General features: G+C 47.0%; 1 protein-coding gene across 2 annotated transcripts; it reads left to right on the forward strand.

Annotated features, from left to right (window-relative positions):
• Nucleotides 1–3,317: 3,317 nt before the first annotated feature.
• Nucleotides 3,318–10,789, forward strand: PPP1R3B (protein phosphatase 1 regulatory subunit 3B; the record flags this gene model as incomplete). 2 transcript variants are annotated; one of them, XM_079726534.1, is made up of 2 exons in its annotated part: nucleotides 3,318–3,454; nucleotides 9,910–10,789. In XM_079726534.1, the coding sequence occupies 2 exons, from the start codon at nucleotides 3,318–3,320 to the stop codon at nucleotides 10,787–10,789; spliced, it is 1,017 nt and encodes a 338-aa protein (XP_079582660.1). The 2 variants fall into 2 exon arrangements, with proteins under 2 accessions (XP_079582660.1, XP_079582661.1); XM_079726535.1 differs by lacking the exon at nucleotides 3,318–3,454 and adding an exon at nucleotides 8,141–8,268.
• Between the last annotated feature and the right edge of the window lie 10,378 nt (nucleotides 10,790–21,167).

The following is a 21,167-nucleotide window of genomic DNA, read 5'->3' on the forward strand; positions in this document are numbered from 1 at the left end:
ATAGAAACTCAGAAGCCCTCAACCGTGTAAATTACTGATGGGCTCTAGGAGCTTTGACATGTAAATTACTCAAGCTCCTCTCCCCAATGCTAAGGACACATTCTCCATAGACAGAGGCTTTCAGAATCCCTTGGCTCGTATTCCTCTGCCTGTCCCATAAAACATGACCTAGCAAGTCCCTTTCAGTCAAGTCTGAACGAGGGGCAGAGGGCCCCAGGTAACATGATGCACCCAGAGCACGTCTGCAGCTCTGACAGGTGCAAACAACTCCACTCGTCTAAATATAAATGGATTTAAGCAGTTTGGAAACAGTCTTTCCCACTTTCTATTCTGATCTAGCAAAAGAATGTTCTCTTCTTTAGTTCTGACTCGATGCTGGTTATTTTTATTTAGATTCACTTTGCAATCACTTTCATTCAAAGAGAAGCAATGTTAGAATTTGAAGAAGAAGAAAAAAAGAAAGAAAAAGATTTCTCTTCCAGAATCTTGCATGATTTGAGCTGTTTTTGAAATGTGTTCAGTTGAGGGGGAGATGAGGCATTAACAATATATTTTCAAACTTTCTGGATGAGCAAAAAAAACTGCTGTTTACACATGCAGAAGGAAGCAGCGTCCAATATTTAAGCCAGAAAGAGGATCTAATTTTTAATCAATGGCGTGGAAATTCTTTGGGGGAACATATAGAACTCTGTGCCATTTCCAATTCCTGCCATGCTCTCTTCCCATTACCCCTAAACTCTAACTCCCCCTTCAGGATCCTGCTCAACGGTCACTTCTCAAAGGTCAGCCTTCTCAGACTTTCCCCTCCCCTGCCCCAGACATGCACAGTCTTCCTCTTAGCTCCCCTAAGAGAGATTTGCCTTTCACACATTCATCCCACATCATTATATATTAGCTTAAGAGCTTCTCAAGAGTAAGATAATATTTCACTCATTTTTCCATTTCCAGCACCCAGGTTTACGGTAGTTAATAGTGTGCTGTTGAATGAATGAACAAATGTGTAAGAGAGAACTGAAAAAGTCACAGATGAGCCCAAGTGCAAGAAGAAGACAGTGCTACTAACAGCCATGAAAAAGAACAGCTCATGGCAAAATGGTCATTAGCTATGCTTAGCCACTGTTAGGCTTCTTGGTTTTTGCGGGGAGGAGGGTTGGCTTATTAAATGAAATTAAGGCTACAATTCAAAGCCAGATATTAGAAAAGGAACTTGGTATGCATTGACTAACGGGTTGAAATTTTCCATTTTCAGTTTCCCTCTTTGTTGCTATAAAATGAAAGGGTGAAGCAAGACTGTGTCTAAGGGCCAGTCCAGCTCTCAGGTTCTGGGACTCGGGACTGCTGTGAATTCTACTGGAACAGTTCTCCAGAGCTTGCATCCCAGCTCTATTCAGATCTCAAAGACTGCGCTCTTTGTAAACTCATAGACGCTACACTCCTACCTACCAAGACTGGGGTGTGCCACAACTAAGTTTAGCCCCACTCTCCCGGTCTGAAATAGTCACCTAAACCACAGAGATGATTTCCTAGATCTATGTAAGGAAGATGCTTCCAAAACCTAACACTATAAAATTGTATTTACTTGTCCCACCTCCTTCCCCGTTTGGTTCAGATCGCCCTTTGCTTGCATACATTTTGCAATACCTGTTGGCTCTTTATCTCTGCCCACTCCTCCAGCATGCTCCCTCCACTTGAGAAATGTAGCCAGCACTTGGCATCATAAATCTTCAACCTACTCATCAGCTAATCAAAGGGGGTTTAGAGTTGGCAAAAGGAATATTGCACAGAAATTTTATTTGCCAATCGCCTACCAATAGCTAATGTCACAGGTGGTCCTTTATCAGATTTGTCCATTTAAAGAGAAGGAAGAGGACTAATGATCACAGGAAGACTGAGTCTGGGGAAGCTCTCTATGGAGCTGAAGGCTTCGACTGGGTTATTGTAGTGGACTAGCGTTTTTTTACATTCCTAGTAAAATTAGAAGCTGCTTTAAAATCTCTTACAGGAGAAATTCCCATATGCCATAGTCAATGTAATGAATTTTCATAAAGCTAAACATATGCAATGTGAAGGACTGGCCTCTCCTTCGAGATTATGCCCTTTCTGCATTTTATTGTTATTGCTGTTAAAGAGTACTTCTTTTAAAAATGAAAGATGGTAACAGAAGATGGTAGGATTTGTTTGTTTTAGTGTCTTTACTTGGCACTTTAGAAAGCTGGCAATCCTATATTAATTTCCAAAGTTCATTAAAACTGGAAAACTGGGATTCTCATCCCTAAAGTGGCTAGCGCAGAGCTGATCACCAAGGAGATGATATATATGACTATATACATGCATATTTAAATTGATCTCATATGGGAGGAGGGGCTTCTAAGCTCTCTTCTAAGCTCCTCATTCTCTACAGATCTTAAGGCATAGCACAGAGATCACCGAGGCCCTGTGGTACAGGCTGAATCTGTTCATACAGATTCAATTCAGGTAGTTTCCTCGAAAATATACCTACCTGAGAAACCCTCAGCTATATATGCGGTATTCTGTGAGATGGGTATTGGTCCTTTGCCCCAATAACAACTTCATAAAAAGGGTTTTACTGTATTCCTTTCACAGTAACACCTTGACCGTGATGGGCACAAAGCAAGCGTTCAGTAATTACTTACTTTCGACACTATCGCTGGAGCTGGGGATACTGATCCCGAAAAGGCTCCACCTAAAACGGAGGGGAACGCATTTGGCATTCTCTTGGGGCTCCTCTGGGCCCCACGTGTGATGGGGGAAGTAACGGTCATCTGCGAACCCCCGGTAGCTGAAGTGTAAGACAAAGGCGGGGCGGGCGGGGCGGCTGAATGCAACTGCAACCAGGTCCGCGGGTGTAGAATGACTTTGCCCGGCTAGGACTTTGCCTAGGGAGAGGGAACTCTGCCAGCCGCCGGCGTCCAGCCCTCTTGCTGTAAGGGGATGCTAGGCTGTAGGAAAGTGCCTCTGCCCCCTGGCGCCGGTCCTCGGGCTTCTGATGAAATTGTGACCCACCGCCCTCTTCGCAGGCCCTGGACGCCAGCCCTATCACTCCGGGCGCGCAGCCGATCACGTGGCGCGGCGGTGCTCTGGAGGACCGCGGCTCCACGGCCATTGGTCGACGGCGCGCGTCCCGGGCGTGCCCATTGGCTGTGGGGGGCGTTCACGTGAAAGGGGGTCTGGGATAACATCCCGAGTGGGGAGAAGTGGTCGGAAAGTTAAAGGGAGCCGTGCGGCGGCTGGAAGGCCGAGTCCCGGGCGAGGGGCCGCAGGGAGGAGGCGGGCGGGCAGCTCTCGCGCACGGACGGATGCGGCTGCCCGCGAAGGGCGCCGACCTGAGCCCCGGCCCCCGCTCCTGCCGTCGCCGCCGCTGCCCCTGCCACCCCGGCGCGGATGCTGCCGCGGGCTGGCGCCTCCGCACTTCGGGGCTTATGAGCTGTACCAGGTACGTCCCTCCCAAGCCCGCAAGGCTGGCTGCCCGGCCGCGGAAACAGCGGCGAGGGCGCGTAGCGGGGACCCTCTCTGGTCGTGCCACCTACACTTTCTCCGTCCAACTTGCAATTACACTCCGGGAGTGGGACACTTTAGAAGGGTTCAAGGAGGCTGTTGCTTCCACGTGGGGAGGGCAATCCAGGGACCAGAGGTGGGATGGAGCCTGGCCTGACCCACGTGATGCACCGAGGTGGGGGTCCCGGCCGCGACGGGCGGCCCGGGGGTTGGGACTTAAGATACTCTTAATCCCTATTGTGCCGAGTTCGAACCTGACACAAGGTTTTTCCACCTGGGACCCGACACTTCTAGAGAGTGTCCCCGGAGTTGAGCGATGGGGTCTTAGCACAAGGGAAAGTCGCTTCGTCTCTCCCCTGGCCTCGATTTCCCGGTACAACGTAGGGAAACACACTTGGTGATCTCTCAGGCCGCCGAGGGCGATGGGACACAGGGCGCTGCGGCGGCCGGGGCCTCCCGGAGCAGAGCCACCTCCGGTTCCCGGTCCCCAGACGGGCTGTGACGGGCTGTCCCGGGCCAGCGGGGGCGAGGTGGCCGCGCGGGGACGCTCTCGTGGCGCCGCTCCGCCTCGGGTGGCCCTGCCGCCCCGCCCTGGTGTGATAACTAGGGCTCCTCCTCCTCGTCGTCTTCCTCCCCCTGCCGGTCACAACTCCGGGAACCCAGCCCAAGGCCTGCCTCCCGGACACACCGAGGCTCACGTAGTCTGGTGGCGGCAGCCTCTCCTGCCATCTCCCTCCGGGCTTTCCGATGCAGCGAGCCAGCTGGAGAGGGGGCTTCCCCGCGGCCCAACAGGTGGGTTCCGGACAGGCGAAGGACCTCGGGGAGGGGTTGGGGGCAGGGTGCAGGCCGGGCCTGGTGGGACCGGGACACAGAGGGCAGGACGCTCTGGCCTGCCCCCGTGTCCTGTTCGTGCCACCCTTTTGAATCCAGAGAAAGGGGTGTGGAAGGGACTCAGTGCAAAAGAGGGGGTTGGGGGCCCAAAACACACTAGAAGATTTGGGCTGTCCTGGTATTGTTTCCCGCAGAGGAGGAGAAAGTTGAGGACTTGGAGAGTTGCTAGAAGATGTTGGAGCCTGTGGTCTGCGTGGTCAGGCCTCCGTGGGAGACCCAGGGTCCAGGAGAAGAGAGTGTTAGGGCTTTGGGGGCTGGGGTGCAGAGAAGAGGAAATAGCTCACTTGGCAGGGTTATCCAGGAGCCAAGACTAACGTGAAGACAGCTGGAGGACTAACCACAAAAGTGAAGTTGAGGTATTTCGGGAAAAGTTAGTGAGAAGAGAACCATCAGGCAGTGTTAGCAACCAGGAATGTCAGAGCTGGAAGGATCTCAGAGGAGAAAGCTCAAGCCCAGAGAGGTTGAGTGACTTGCCCCAGATGGCACAGCCATGTGCAGGTATTCCTAGGCCAGTGCGCTGTGTTTCACATTGAACATTTTTAGATGGCACACACTGCCATTTTAACTTATCTCTTTCCTATAATATGCAGCCTCATCCACAGACATTTATCTCAAAGATGCTTTGGATGATGGTGACAGAATAGAGGAGTCCTAGTGGCTTCTAGGGCTGTGAATAAGGGCCCCATGGTCTGAGTACCAAGGGAAAGATGCCAACTTTACTCATACTGTGGCAGCCAAGCCTTTTGGGAGGGAATAAAGAAATGCCGAAGGGGTAAGTGGCCGCGTCTTTTAAAAAATTATACCTGGTAATCTGGTTGCGAATGCTTAGCTAATGCTGTTTCAGTGTTCCTGGTGGGTTCTTGGTGCGTCTGATTTTTCTGTCTTTTCTTATCAGAGTACAAGAGAATGGAGGAGGCAATGTGTTGGCCTCAATACAAAAGAGAAAGATTTGCTTCCTATAAAAGGCACAGCCAGAGAGTCAGTAGCTCAGCCGCCTGAAACTGTGAAGGTCATGGGGTTATTTTCTGTACAAGTCGATAGTTTTTAGAGAAAAATCACCACAATATCTAACCCTGGCTGAGAGGGTCTGTTGTTTGTCACTAGAGGAACACGGAAAGCATTTATGCAAAACTATCCATGTTCTGTCTTTGCATGGCGTGTTAGGGTTTGCCCTCTTTTGACCAGAAACACTGAAATCTACCCTTGGTGCATGTCTAGTCTCTCACGGGGCAAAACTGATCTCCTAGGTATCTATTTGGAAGCAAAGGTTTTGAGAATCCGTACTGGTCTGAGTAACAGCTACTCACATTCTCGTGACCCTGTCCTGCAACGAACTTTTATCCAGGTCCCATTTCATGCTGTGCTGGTTCAGCTGTGTGTCCACATCTCATTCTGGTTCTTCTCCCAGACCAACCTTGGTGACTCACATTCCCTGGCTTGGGCATGGGAAAGGGCAGAGTGGCTGAAGAGTCTGTCATATGAGGGGCCCTGAGGTACAGCCTGATGCGTCCTGTGTTGGAACTGATAATTTTCATGCCATTTGAGGACAAAACACTTGTCCAGCTTTCAGGGACTTAGGAAACTATTACCTTGCATGTCTCCGTGGCTAGGAGTACGTCTGGGTGTTGGTCATCCCTGTCACGGTCCGTGTGGGAATTTCTGAGCAGATGATCAGGAAGGCTTACACCAAACCAGCACTTTGGTGCACCAGTTCTTGGAGACCGATCTGGTTAACAAAAGCTGGAATCTACCTGTGAGGATAGGCAAGGGAGCCAAGAGTCAGATTGCACCCTCTACTGAAGCCACTGGGGTTAGTGACCTCCCCTCCAGTGCTGGTGACACCAAAAAAGTGAAGGGATTCTGGGTAGGGGTGCTTGTGCAGTGGGCCTGGAGCAGGAGCCTGGGAAGAATGCCTGGGCCGCCAGGTGGTTCACCTTCCTTTTGCCCTCTATGGAGAATCCTGCAGAACCAATTCGGCTCCAGGAAGTGCCAGTGGAATTGTTTAATTACCTCTGGCTCCGACTCCAGCTTCACCTCCTCACCTCCAGTTCTTAAAGCTTGGTGGTAAAAGGGATCTCAGGGGCACGTTTATACTGCTGGGTCCAAACACTGAAACTTTACCAAGGCCTTCAACTAAGCCTTTCTAACCTGCAGGATTAGACCTTGAGAGTGACTGCAGTCCACTGCAAGTGTGCAGATTCTTTGCCTGATCCCCTTGTCTTAGAATTGTTTCCACAATAGCTTGAGAGTTTCCCAGTCATTTTCTAATGAGCTGTTTTAAGGTGGTTGGGGAAAGCATGCCTGAGGATGGTTTGCAGGCCTGCGGGACACTCGTAGAGAGCTAGCAGTTGACCTTGTGCTGACTCAGGCAGAGAGGAAGCGGCTACGAAAGAGGAGGAACCCCGCCTTCCTCAGTTCACACCCAGGTTGTCAGGGGTGGGCAGAGTGGGAGGGGCTGGGATGCAAGGCTTTGCCTGCTGTTTGGTTATTTTTAATTAACATTTAATTTAAAAAGCAAAAACTACCTGTATTAAAAGTAGAACTGAACATGTGATTCCAGTGCATTCTAACAAAGTTTTGCAATGAACAGGGGAAGAGAAAAATTCAAGTACTTTGTAAGTATAGGGCTTTTGTTTTTTTATGTTGAACCCACTGACTTTTTTTTTTTAAAGCTGTCTTGCCCAATTCAGTCAGAACTTTCCTTTCCAGAACAACTGAATGGGTATAAGAAAAGATAATAGGGACTTCCTTGGTGGCGCAGTGGTTAAGAATCCACCTGCCAATGCAGGGGGCACGGGTTTGAGCGCTGGTCCGGGAAGATCCCACATGCCGCGGAGCAACTGGGCCCGTGCACCACAACTACTGAGCCTGCGCTCTAGAGCCCACGAACCACAACTACTGAGCCCATGTGCCACAACTACTGAAGCACACGCACCTATAGCCCATGCTCTGCAACAAGAGAAGCCACCGAAATGAGAAGCCCGCGCACCACAACGAAGAGTAGCCCCTGCTCGGGGCAACCAGAGAAAGCCCGTGCACAGCAACAAAGACCCAAATGCAGCCAAAAATAAATAAATAAAAGAATAGATAAATTCAAAAAACAAAAGAAATGATAATAGCCAATTTGCTCCTAAAATTTTTACTTGTTTAACTTTGTTAGAGGAGAAACTATAAGGCTATTTAAGGATATTTAAAGGATAAGATGTTTAAAGGATATTTAAATATCCTTATTTAAAGGATAAGATATCCTTTAAAATGCATGTTTAGATAACTACATTATGGCTATAAATTAAGATAAGAACATTTAGAAAGGTTGGGCCTTTTCAGACTAATACAGGTATTTGTATTATTGTTTTGTCTCTGGATGTCTGTGTTTCACCACTTGGTCATCACTAAGTGATTCTTGCATCCTGGGGAAGTGCTGGGTTTTTTGGTGTTTTTTTTTTGAAAATGGGATCAAGCCCAATACGTCTTCATCCTTTCTCATTTTTTAAAATATATTTGATTAAACAAAATCAGAAGTTGAAAATGAGATATTATTTATTGGACTGATATTATTTGTTGGACCAGTGGTCCCCACTGTTGTCAGATGATGAGCGGCATTTTGCCTGTCCTTCTCCTGAACTACTGCCATCACCCCACAGCACCTCCGGGCGGGGGGGGATCGGGAGGCCTGAGAGCTGGTACCCCAACACACCACCATACACCGACACCTTTGCCATAGTGAGGGGAGATGTGTTTGGCAACTAATCCAGATCTGTGTTCTGTGATTCTCAGGCTAGAGATTTTAATCCTGATTTCATCGCTGACTTCTTCAATTAGCCCATTGGAACTGTCAAATCAGAATATCAATTTGCCATGGTAATTAGAATAATAATGGCTTGGCTTTAGTGAGGCAATAGTGTTGGGTGGGTTTTTGGCAAATCTTAAGATATTTGAGGTGTTTTATTAGATTCATTTTGTTTTCTTGATTAGAGAAGGTCTGTTATTTTGGAAAATATAAGAAAGTACAAAGCAGGAAAACAGAAATTTCCTGAAATCCCATCAACCTGGAAAATTCTGACAGTTTTAATTGTATCACTAGTCTTTTTTCTGTGCATATACGTAATATTTTTCCCTACAAGTCTAGTCTCTATGTACAATTTATCTTCTCCATTTTCTACATTAATTATATATTATAAATTTTTGTGCCATTTAAATCTTTTTCCACATAATGGTTTTAATGATGATATAAAATTGTATCACATGGATATGGTGTACTTGATTTAATTGGATACCTGTTATTGGTCATTTAGTTTACTTTCTCACCCCTTTTCCCTCCATAATGTTGCACTGAAGATTTTAGTACAATTAACCTTCGCGCATTTTTAATTATTTCCAAGATTAATACCTGTATGTGATATTAGAACCCAAAATGATGATTTAGAAAGGTTGTGCCCATTAAGACTAATACAGATATTTGTATTATCTTTTAAAATTCTTTCCTAACTCACTAGGTAAAAACAGGCATTGTTTTCTAATCTAAATTTCTTAAATTACTTGTAATGCTGGATATTTTACATATTTATGAGCCACTTTTAAATTTCTTTCATGAATTGTCTATTCATGCTCTTTGCTCATTTTTCTACATGGAATATTTGACTTTGTTATTGTTTTATAAAAACTCTTTATAAAAGTATTAACACTTTGCTGCCGTGCTTTTTGGAAAATGTTTTCCCAGTCTTCGGTTTTTTGGTTTTACTTATTTTTTTCACTTATAGAAAAACATTGTTTTTATGAAGTCAGATTTAATTTAACCTTTAGCGTGATTCTCTTTGCTTTTTATTCTTATAGAGGCTATTTTCACTGGAGAAAAACACAATTATTCACTGGTATAAAAGATTTTAAAATACTAAATTGCTGGCACTTTTTAAAAGTAAGATATGCTAGAATATAAAAATCTACTGTCCATTGAATGAAAGCAGGTGTGGGTCTGTCTTCACTCCCGATTCCCAGTCTCTGGCACCATGCCTGGCACATAGCAAACACCAATCAGTATTTGTGGGATGAATTAATTTCTTTTTATCGGAGGAAAGCAGTATTTACCAAACTGCGTTCAGCAAGGTGCTCCACCAAAAAAAAAAAAAAAAAAAAAGACTTTCCTTGTTTGGGATAAGTTTAGGAAATTCTGCAAACAGCACGCTGTTTTCATTATTCCCCATGACCCATCAGTATACTGAAGGCCCCAACAAGCCCTGACAGGGAAACCCATGAACTAGTTTTAAAACCAGTGGTTCCATACTTCTTTGTTTGTTTTAACCTTGGGCCTCTTACTCCACCCCCCACTTTACACTCTTAATCTCCCCTGAAACCAAGGTCGCACTGGACCACACTTGAGGTAATATTGAGCTGTAGCCACGTGGGCAAAGATGAAGGCAAACGTAGTTCGCTGGTCCCTGTCGGAGGGATGAGTCTGAACATCTGTCTGACCTCCTTGCTGTTTCTTTCTTTCCCCTTGGCCAGGGTTCTAGCCTGCTCTAGCCCCGTGATGGCTGTGGACATTGAGTGCAGGTACAGCTGCATGGCCCCCTCCTTGCGCAGAGAGCGGTTTGCCTTCCAGATCTCCCCGAAGCCAAGCAAACCCCTGAGGCCTTGTATTCAGCTGAGCGGCAAGAATGAAGCCAGCGGGACGGTGGCCCCGACCGTCCAGGAGAAGAAGGTGAAGAAGCGGGTGTCCTTTGCAGACAACCAAGGGCTGGCCCTGACAATGGTCAAAGTGTTCTCCGAGTTTGATGACCCGTTAGATATTCCACTGAACATCACCGAGCTCCTGGACAGCATTGTGAGTCTGACAACAGCGGAGAGTGAGAGCTTTGTGCTGGATTTCTCGCAGCCCTCTGCCGACTACCTGGACTTCAGAAATCGGCTTCGGACCGACCACGTCTGCCTGGAGAACTGCGTCTTGAAGGACAGAGCCATTGCGGGCACGGTGAAGGTGCAAAACCTCGCATTTGAGAAGATGGTGAAAGTCAGAATGACATTCGACACCTGGAAAAGCTTCACAGACTTTCCCTGTTGGTACGTGAAGGACACGTACGCAGGTTCAGACAAGGACACGTTCTCCTTTGAAATCAGCTTGCCTGAAAAAATTCAGTCTTACGAGAGGATGGAGTTTGCCGTGTGCTATGAGTGCAACGGACAGACGTACTGGGACAGCAATAAAGGCAAAAACTATAGGATCATCCGGGCAGAGTTGAAATCCACCCAGGGAACAGCCCAGCCACCAAATGGACCAGATTTTGGAATAGCTTTTGACCAGTTTGGAAGCCCTCGGTGTTCCTATGGTCTGTTTCCGGAGTGGCCTAGTTATTTAGGATACGAGAAGCTTGGGCCCTACTATTAGTGATGGCCTGGGATGGAGCCGGGCTGAGTGGGTGCAGACAAGCCGAGCTGCATCACCCCAGGACGGAGATGGAAGCCCAGAGAAAAGCTGAACTGCCAGCAGGCACAGTTTTCAAAAAGAAAGGATCCTAGTCACTTTTTTTCTTCAAGCAGCCAAGCCAGCCAGGCTTAGATCACAGAACTGGGTTCACACTCAGAGGAGATGGGTGTGCGGTCTGTTTGGCCCCCGCGTGGTGGCGACGAGGGTCTGAGCAGGATGGTGCTGGAAATAGTCTGGACGGGACCCAGGCCTGCAGGAAGCGCTGGCGAGGCCGGAGGATGGTGGCTCAGTGACGAGGAGCCCCTCTCCCCTGGGGTGTGGGAAGTCAGTCCCCCGGAAAGCCCCCGGCCCCCTCTTCTTGTGGTCTTCCCCGCCCACCCGGGGCCTCCCCGCCTGTTGCAGCTGCCCCGCCGTGTCTACGTGGGCTTCACACTTCATCTCTGTGTGTTTGATTTTCTTCCACAGTTCATCTGCAGTTCAGGAAAAGATAATAAAGGCAGATCAGCTCATGACGGAGACAGGCATTTCCTTTTCCTGACCCCGCTTAGATATCCCAGCAGAGGACGACACACCAGCCATGAAAAGTCAACTGGCTCCTGTGCGGTGTCACCACCCATGGCAGGCTGATGCCAGGCAGGTCAGGAGTGGGACACTTTTAGCTCCACCTCTTGGCGCTGGGGGGAGCTTTCTAAGCACTCGCTCTTACCCTGAGTCACCCGCGGGCTCAATTACAAGACTTGCTGTAACTTGCCAAGCTGGTTTGCCCGTGTCTCTTTCTTCACAAAAGGATTTTAGGATCTCTTTTCCTGGAGAGTCATCTTTTACGCTGTGCTCAGGACGTTTGGATTTGCAGATTAAGTGTATCCTCGGCACCTTCAGGAAGTGCTTGGTTGTATCTTGACTGTGATTTACAACATCCACGTTGTAAACAGCACCTTACAAGCCCCCACGGACTTGGATTTGGTTGTTCTTACCTATGGTGTGTGGGTATGTAAAGGGATAGGGGAGAAGAACCTCACCGAGTTCTCAGATGTCGTTTTCGCTGTTTGCCAACTCTGAAATATCAGAGATTATTTGTTCTTAACCACGTTGGACTAAAGCATTAAAAGTCTGTTGGTTCATACTGTTGTGAGACTCCTGGGACTTTCCTTGTCAGATGGACCCCCAAACCCTGTGATTTTTCTTGGGCAAAATTGGTTGGTCCTTGGGGGTGTTTAAAAATATTTTTACATGTGTATTTGTAGAAGGTTGGGGTCTTTTTCTGTTCTGTTTTTGTTTTTGGAGCTTAGCTAAATGACTGCCTCATTTTTCTTTTGCCTGACCTTACTAAAGTGAGGTCTTCCTCAGGGAGGAAGGAAGAGGAATGCCCCACCGCCTGGATTTGGGGGCACAGCTCCTGGACTCTGCAAGCAAAGAGTCTTCTTTCGCTTGCATTATCCAGATCAGTTGGAAGAGACCTCCCAGCTTCTGTGGCTTTGTAAATTAGCATCAAGCAGGTCTGGAGTGTCTTGGCTCCTAGAGTTTTGTGGTTGGGTTTTTTCTTTTTTGAACTTTAAAAAGTTTTAACTTTTTAAAGGCTCTTAAGTGGTGTTCCACGGAGTTCTTGTTCCTAAAACTGGCTGTGACTAGTCTGCAATCTACTGCTTTATTTTTTATGTCTCTCCTAGGTGGGCAGCACTGGGGGTTACGTGATAATTTATGGGACAATCACATTTTTTATGCTGATATTGGGCAGAACTGGGTTTTATCTAAGCATGTCTTACATCAGGTACACAGACAGTACTCCCTGTGTTACAAATCTGGTGATCAGAACTATTATATAATAGTGTAAATCTACACCATGGGAAGCAAAACCGATCTTATGTAGGTCATGAATTTATTTTGCTTTACGAAGTCCCACCCTCCTCCTCCAGTTTATGAAGGGTACAAGGGGTACTGTCCTTTCCCTATTAACAGACCAAAGGTATCAAGATCGTTCTCTGTTCGTAAGAAAAATGCCTCAAGTGACTTCTGTATGGTTTTCACTAATAAGGATCTTAAGGCATTCCCGTGTCAGAATTTGAAATATGGTAATTCAGTGATAAGTATGTCTTTTAAAACACCACAAACGCTCCCCCACCCCTCTTTCCTCCCAGCTGACCCCTACTTTCCTGCCAGGGGCACTGCTTGCAAGCCCCCTGCTGGTGCACCTGGGTTGCTTACCCCACCAGGCAAGTCCTCACCCGCTGGCAAAGACCCTTCTCTGACTAAAGCAAGTGCCCGCCCGAGTTCCCTGTCAGCACCGTCATGCAGTGAGGTTGCAGCGTCTGAAAAATAGTCTCCTCTTTACCGATCAGTCTGTCTCCTTTTGGGGCGGTTCTGTCCCAGGAAATCAACAGATGGCCTCAGGACGTGCTCCTCCTATGGGCCTTCTTGTTCGTAGCTCACCGACAGTAGACAGGTGACACGCTGCAGAAAGTGACCGGTTTCTTTTTTTTTTTCTCACTTGCAAGGTCATAATGTCACCATTTTAATTAAGAAAAACAGCTTTTTTTTCTTCCAGTGGAAATAGCTTGAAACTCAATTGATAATTCTTACAACTGGTACTAAACAAAGGTGGGGAAAAAAACCCAATCGGAACTGGTAACAGCAGGTCAACAGCAGACAAAGAGCAGGGAGAAAGGGAATTTTCCATGCAAAGGAGATTGTGCACGTGCATAATTCAAGGCCACAATCATTTTCTACCCCCAAGTTTGTGTGTTGTATGCTTGCTTTCAACTGAATTACTATAATATTGTTTGTATCCATGATTCATTTACCTAGCCAAAAATAGGCTCACCAGTGAGTTTTGCAGCTGTCCTTTTTTTTTTTTTTAACATCTTTATTGGAGTATAATTGCTTTACAATGATGTGTAGTTTCTGCTGTATAACAAAGTGAATCAGCTATACATATACATATATCCCCATATCTCCTCCCTCTTGTGTCTCCCTCCCACCCTCCCTATCCCACCCCTCTAGGTGGTCACAAAGCACTGAGCTGATCTCCCTGGGCTATGCAGCTGCTTCCCACTAGCTATCTATTTTACATTTGGTAGTGTATATATGTCCATGCCACTCTCTCACTTCATCCCAGCTTACCCTTCCCCTTGGAAAGTGACAGGTTTCTTAGTTGGAGATATGAATGCAGCCTGACCTGTAGGTTTGACCCTCAGACAGCTCTTGGTTATGATGACACGTGGCCCCCTTCCCAACTTGCCCCCAAAGGACCAGCCTTCTGCCGCTGGTGCAGCTGTCCGTGGATGGGGAGGCAGCTCCATTTCTGTTTCATATTTATTCCCCCATATGTCCTGGGGAGCATTTGCAAATTAGGTGCAATAAATAAGCTAGACTATCTAAAGACAGATTTTAAACAATAAGCTTTCAGTGTCTCTTGGAAGATGTGAAGCATTTGGGCGAGTTGGTTTGCTTTTTTTTAAGTATTCTTGTGATAGGAGAGCTGGTGAGAAACAATGGAGTTACGTAGTTCTCCAGAAATTAAAACAATTTCAGAGTCAAGGTAGAGTTTATTTCTCTCTGAGATTTAATTTTAATGGTGGCAAAACATTACTCTCTCAATGTTTCTTAAAGATGTAAATCTTGAACTGCTAAAAGAATGTTTTGTGGTTTTGATCTTTGCATATAATTTGCTTTTTTTTACAACAAGCGTTACTTGTAGTCACTGGGACATTAAATGGCTTGTATATATATGTTTATAAACCAAAAAAGTGTTTGCTCACTTTTCAGAAGTGCCGTTGTCTAGGTCTTCCCTCTCAGTGGACAGTGAGTGAAAACCTCGGTGTCTTTCCTGTTTTCCACATGTTAGATCCCTCGAATGGACGTGGTGTGCTGGAGAAAGCACATGGCTGTCTGCTCTGGGAGGTCCTGACGGCCTGTCTCTCCCCAGATGATCACTGACATTGGGGCTAAGATGTTACACACACAGTGGGATCTCCCAGGGTCATCGAAGACGATTTGCCAGCGTATCTTCGCTTCCTGAAGTGGGACACCTCTGGACGGGGAAGGACAGCTGTGCTGACGGGCAGCTTTCCCTTGTTATGGTTGTAAAGCGTTGCAGCCCAGGTTGTAAGGTTGTGAATGTTTTTACAGTCTTGTTTATCAGTTCCTCGAGTCGGCTGGACCCGTGAAGACTCCAAGAATGCAGCTGTGATGGTGGTGGTCCACTCTTCCTTCTATGTATGTGAATGTAGAAACGGAGACATCTTCATTTTCATGCCTAAAAGTGCCTTGTTGAGAAAGTTCCACAGGCTTTAAAAAAAATACATATTTTTGTACACAAACTTAAAGGGGAAATGCACTTTAAAATCACAAGAATGGATGCCTTTTGTGTGGTATAAGAGAGTGGTTTGTTTGAATCTCAAATGCAAAAATGTAATAAAGGTTGAAAACAAAACTGAAAGTGTCCTATTTTAAAACTGACTCTCTTCTTAGAGTCAGAGGCTGGGGAGGAACATCTTCAGCCTGTGTATTTCCACATCTAGAATGCCGGTTCCCAAAAGGGACAGGACACAGTCAGTGGCTAAGCAGAAAAGCTGTCAAGTTCAGAGGAAGGGGGGTAATTGCTTTCTAAGTTGTACGGCAGCCAAGGCTGGGTACACCTAAGAGAGTGATTGCCAGGGAAGTGGTCCAGGGGCCCGTGTTGTTCTGAATCATTTTTAATGATCCAAGGGCAGGTCTCTTCCCACCCTGTCACTTGCTCTTGAAGCATATTTTTGACTTAGTGTATACGCAGCAGTGGGAAAACTGTAAGCAGCTATCATAGCTTTGCACTGCTTGATCAGACAAACTCTGCAAGCGGCAAAACCACGCAGCTCCTGGTGGGGCCCTGTCTCCATTGGGTACAGGACATTCACCCTAAGTTAGATTTCAGAGATGTTTTATTTCCAAGTTCAGAAGATGGGATGCAGGGGAGGTAAACTGCTGCCAGATGTTTCCTGCCGATCAGTCTCGACCACGCCGGGAAAGGCAGCGGTGGTTCTGCCGTGGAACGTCAGAGCATTTAAAATCTTAGCACCCGGTCAGTAAGCGCCCAAAGTGAGCTACGTGCATGACCGCCTTTCTCAAGCCTGGCAAACACTGCCCACGTTTTTGCCTCCACAGAAATGGGAAGGGGGCGAAAGATAACACTGGTTTTATGAATGTCTACTTGCGATTCAATGTGGTTTTCATAATCATTACATAATTCTAACTTGTGAGACAGACATCCCAGAGATGTCTGGAGTAAAAAGGAAACAAAACAAAAAAACCGCCAAACCACTTTTCTAGAGCAATGTCCCCAGAATAGCAAATATCCAAATAATTCAGTGGAACATTTATTGCTTGTGTGCAAGGCTGTTTCTAGGTGCTGTTTCTACCCAACCCTGTAAGAGACAGTCATGTTTTAGGTGAGTCCTCTGGGAGCCGGGTAAAGTGGTGGGTGGTGCTACCAGTGGTATCAGCAGTCAGAAAGCCTGGGTTCTGGCCTTGACCCTGCCACCCCCTGTCAACTGCTCTGACGGCGCTCTGAGTGTTTTCAGCAGAAATAAGGTAACCAGGGGCTCTGGCGGTGCCCTGAGTACTTCTCAGAGTTGGCCAACGTATTTGTTTTTAAAACGATTCTAAATATAAACTTGTAAGAAGTGCCACATACACTATTTGCATTCTTTGTATCACAGGAACGAAGAGCATTCCAGACAACAGCTTGGACTTCACAAAACCATCAGTGTTTGCACTGTAAGCGCTGTCAGGGAGCTCTTTTTATGGGTGCAGAGTTGAAGGCCCTCGGTGTTTTCCCGAAAGTCACAGGGCCAGTCGGTGACAAAGCTGAGAGGACTGCGCACACGGGTCTCTTTTTCTTTTTCCAAGAACTGTCACCCCAAAGTGGAGCCTCTCTCACAGAACTGAGACTAAAATGGTGATTCTGAAAAGAAGTTCCTCAGGCTAGAAAGATGCGATCCCCAGGGGAGGGGTGAACACACGCATCTTTATACACAAAAGGCGCATGGCAAGGACCACTGACCACACGAAAGCATAAAGGTCAACATTAAATGATTTGGGCATCCTAGGGCCCAGCTGGACAGCAGGATGTGATTGATGGAAGGAAACCACCAAAGGGCCCCGTAGCTCCCCATGTGTTCGAGGAGACGGGCTAGATTCGGGGCCAGCACTGCCTTTCACCTGTAGCAGGGGATGCCCCAACGCTTGTTCCTCCCCCTTTGCCATCACCCACCCTTGGAGAGGAGACAGGGAATCTCAACAGAGGTCTTTGTCCACGTGGGATTCTCTGGTAGCTGACACTCATTCCACAGACACTGATGCACTTCCCCGGCACCAGGCCCTCTGCCGGACTTGAGTTTGGCCAAAGTAGGATGGGGATACACAATACTCTTTTCTTTGGAGCCAAAGACAGTGATGATCCAGGCCCCTGGCCCTCTACGCCAAACGCAAGATCAGGTGGCTAGATCAGGGCTCGGCAACCTTTTTCTGTAAAGGGCCAGATAGTAAATATTTTAGGCTTTGAAGATCATATTTGATCTGTGTCACATATTCTTCTTTTTAAAAAAAAGTTTTTTAATGTAAAAACCGTTCTCTGCTGTGGGTCATACACAAACAGGCCAAGGGCTGAACTTGACCTGCTGGCCGTAGTTTGCTGACCCCGATTGAAGAGTCACGTAGAAAGAGTGAGACTTCAGAGGTGACTTGTAGACCCTCAGCTGAGGCCTGGAGTCAACTTTTTAGTTTGTTTGTTTAAAGACCATATAATTTATTGTCCAAACTGGGATGCTTTTGAGAATGAATAGGGGCGCTCTGAATGGCCCTGGAGCACTCATGTAAACCAGCAGCTGGGCCAACCCTACTGGGCCAGGCCTGTCGGGCTTACCTATCCTGGACCTTTGGGATCTTCTCAGACCCTCAGGGAGCTCAGAAAGCCCTGGCCAGTCATGGGCCAGAATCAGTTCTGGCTGGGTAGTGCTTTTGGGTGGATGGGTTATAACAGAGTGGTGATTTTGTCTGTGGTTTAGATGTGTTTTTGTTGGTTAGGTTTTCTCTCCTAATTGTAGTGCTGATGGCCAAAAGCCCTCTGGAAACTCCAGCCAATTCACTCGTAAGAGTAGAGAATTTAAAAGGAAAGGGGTTATTAATGGTTTGGGCTTATGTCCTACTACCTCTCCACCCCAACCCTTGTGCCCTAAAATAGGGCATCACCAAGCTCCCGGAGAAAGCTGTTCATTGTGGACTGTGACACAGGCTGAATCTCTCAGTATTCCAAGCCCCAGTCCCCAGAAAGTACCACTTAAGTGCTCCCAGGAATTCTGCAAACTACAGGGTCTCAGCTCATCTCTCTCCAGCCCAGCAAGTTCAAGAGGCCTTAAGCACCACAGGAGACCAAAGAAGTAGAAGTTCGTCTCCAAAACGCTCCAGGCCTCGGCCCTGAAGATCCCCTCGTCCTCCCCGATGGCCCTCTTTGTGATGTGGACACACATGCTCTTTGTTTTAAGTTTTGTCACCTCCTACGGCTGGCATTTACCATCACCCAGTGCTGGAGGAGGGGCGGCAGTGTGGAGAGGACCCCAATGTTAGTGCTGCAGGGACTTGAAAAAGTTTTACGAAGCCCCGATACATCCAAGAGGAGCTCTCCACCACCAGATGTGGGTTAAGCTTCCCCGGGTTCATCCCTCTTCAGAGAACACGGATACACCACACATCACAACCTGCACTGAAGACAGAAAATGACTCCCCACCTGCTGGGCTCACTCCCAGGGCCACCTAGTTAGTTGCCCTCTGGTGGACATATTGGTCCCATTTGAATGTGGAATTAGCCAAGTGACATTTTGCTGATCTTCTTATCATACCATTTTTTTTTTTTTTTTTTTTTTTTCGGGACGCGGGCCTCTCACTGCTGTGGCCTCTCCCGTTGCGGAGCACAGGCTCCAGACGCGCAGGCTCAGCGGCCATGGCTCACGGGCCCAGCCGCTCCGCGGCATGTGGGATCCTCCCAGACCGGGGCACGAACCCACGTCCCCTGCATCGGCAGGCGGACTCGCAACCACTGCGCCACCAGGGAAGCCCTATCATACCATTTTATTAAAGTTTATTTTAATATTAATTATTCACCATTAATCAATTACCTATTGAAACAAACACTGAAATATCCCCCAAATATTTTCATAAATTCTTTTTTGCACACTGCTTTGCACATTCTGCATGCAATCAGCATTTGTTGGTTTGAATTCTCCAGTCCCCAGCTGCTTTTCTCATCAACTGATCGATGACCTCACAGCTTGGGTCCTTCATGACTTACGTTACTTGTGTGTTACTTCTTCTACTACTACTACTACGACTACTACTACTACACACACACACACACATACACACATACACAACACACAGACTGAAAAGAAAAATTAAAAGTATTTTCTCTGCCAGCTCCCCTCTCACACTGGTTCATTTTTCTGCTTTGAAATGGGGAGCTGCTGCCTCAGAGCTTCTGCAGGTGGTGTGTTCTATCCCAGCCAGGGCAGGGGCAACACGAAATGCACAGCACTGCTGGCAGTGACTGCTGCAGGAGAGAAAGAGTGATGCCAGACGCCACTGGGGCTTTCACCCCTACACAGCACCCTCAGCCTTATCTGCTCAGCCTCTCCACAGTCTCCCCGGAAGGGGGATTTGGAGACACTGGGTTCCAACTGCAACCTCAGCCCTGCAAAACAGCGAACGACGGGGTTTTACGAAGCACTGGAGTCTGTTCTTAAACCAAATCTTACAAGAACGCAGTTTGCAAAATAGACAAGAGAGAGAGCTGCCTAAGGTGGATACTGCTGGGACCAGGGAACCACAGCCATCTCCCCCCACCCCAGACCCCTGAGACACGTCCTGAGAGCCCTGGGCTCCAGAAATAGAGGCGAGAACCTTTGCCTTAGAGCACAGTTACACTGCCCCGGCTTCCTATGCTAGTGAACGTAGGTCAAGGATATCCAGTAAAATAAAACAAAAGCAAGCTAACAAACAAGCAAACACCCTCTGTGGGAGGAAAACACAATGATTTAACCCCATATTATGCAAAAGGACTTTAGTTATGTTTTGTTTATGTTATCGAGGTTAATTATCACCTTTCACAAAAAATCATCGGCTTATTCACACACAACCACTTCTGAGTTGCTTATTACGGTACGTGGGTGTCTTACATTTACATACAAAAATTAAACTGCTTGACAAGGCAACTTCTACTGCATACTAACAGTGATACATAAAACAACATTACTGAGTGCTTCTATGGGTAAGCTTACGATCGGGGCCAGGTACTCTGGGGAATATAGAAGGAAAAAGACAAATCCCTGTCACCAAGCTATTTATAATCCCTCCAAGGGTTATTTTAGTCTTTTCTTTTCCCAAATTCTATATTTTTAACTCCATTTATTGTATCAAACTGAGCCCAGATAGAGAAGCCAATGTTTCTTTATTTTAAATTAAACTTTGTTATTTTGAGATAATTGTAGATTCACATGAAATTTTTTTTTTTTTTTTTTTTTTTTTTTTTTTGCGGTAAGCGGGCCTCTCACTGTTGTGGCCTCTCCCGTTGCGGAGCACAGGCTCCGGACGCGCAGGCTCAGCGGCCATGGCTCACGGGCCCAGCCGCTCCGCGGCATATGGGATCCTCCCAGACCGGGGCACGAACCCGTATCCCCTGCATCAGCAGGCGGACTCTCAACCACTGCGCCACCAGGGAGGCCCTCACATGAAATTTTTAAAAATAATAGAGAGACCCCACGTACTTCTTACTGAGTTTCCCCCAGTGGGAACATCTGGCAAAACTGTAATACAATGTCCCACTCAGGATGCTGACATTGGTGCAGTCAAAACAGACCCTTTCCACCACCACAAGGATCTCTCATGTCCTTTTATAGGCAATGCCTCCTTTTCCCTCTCCGTTCTCCCACCGCACCCAGGTCCTCGGCCCTGGCAACCACTCTTAGGTTCTCCCTCTCTATAATTGTCATTTCGAGAATGTTGTATAAATGGAATCATATAGTATGTAATCTTTGGGGACTGTCTTTTTCCACTCAGCATACTTCCCTGGAGATTCAGCCAACTTGTCCCACGGATCAAATGTGTTCCTTTTTATTACTGAGTATTATCCCATGGTATAGATGTCCCACAGTTTGGTTAACCATTAATACACTGAAGAGCACTTCCGTTGTTTCTAATTTGGGGCTATTAGGAATAAAGCAGTCATGAATATTCATGTACAGGTTTTTCTGCAAACATAAATTTTCATTGATCTGGGGTAAATGCCCAGTGAAACTACAGGGTCAGATGGCAGTCC

The sequence above is a fragment of the Hyperoodon ampullatus genome (genome assembly GCF_949752795.1).
Source record: "Hyperoodon ampullatus genome assembly, chromosome: 20".
Classification (NCBI taxonomy): domain Eukaryota; kingdom Metazoa; phylum Chordata; class Mammalia; order Artiodactyla; family Ziphiidae; genus Hyperoodon; species Hyperoodon ampullatus.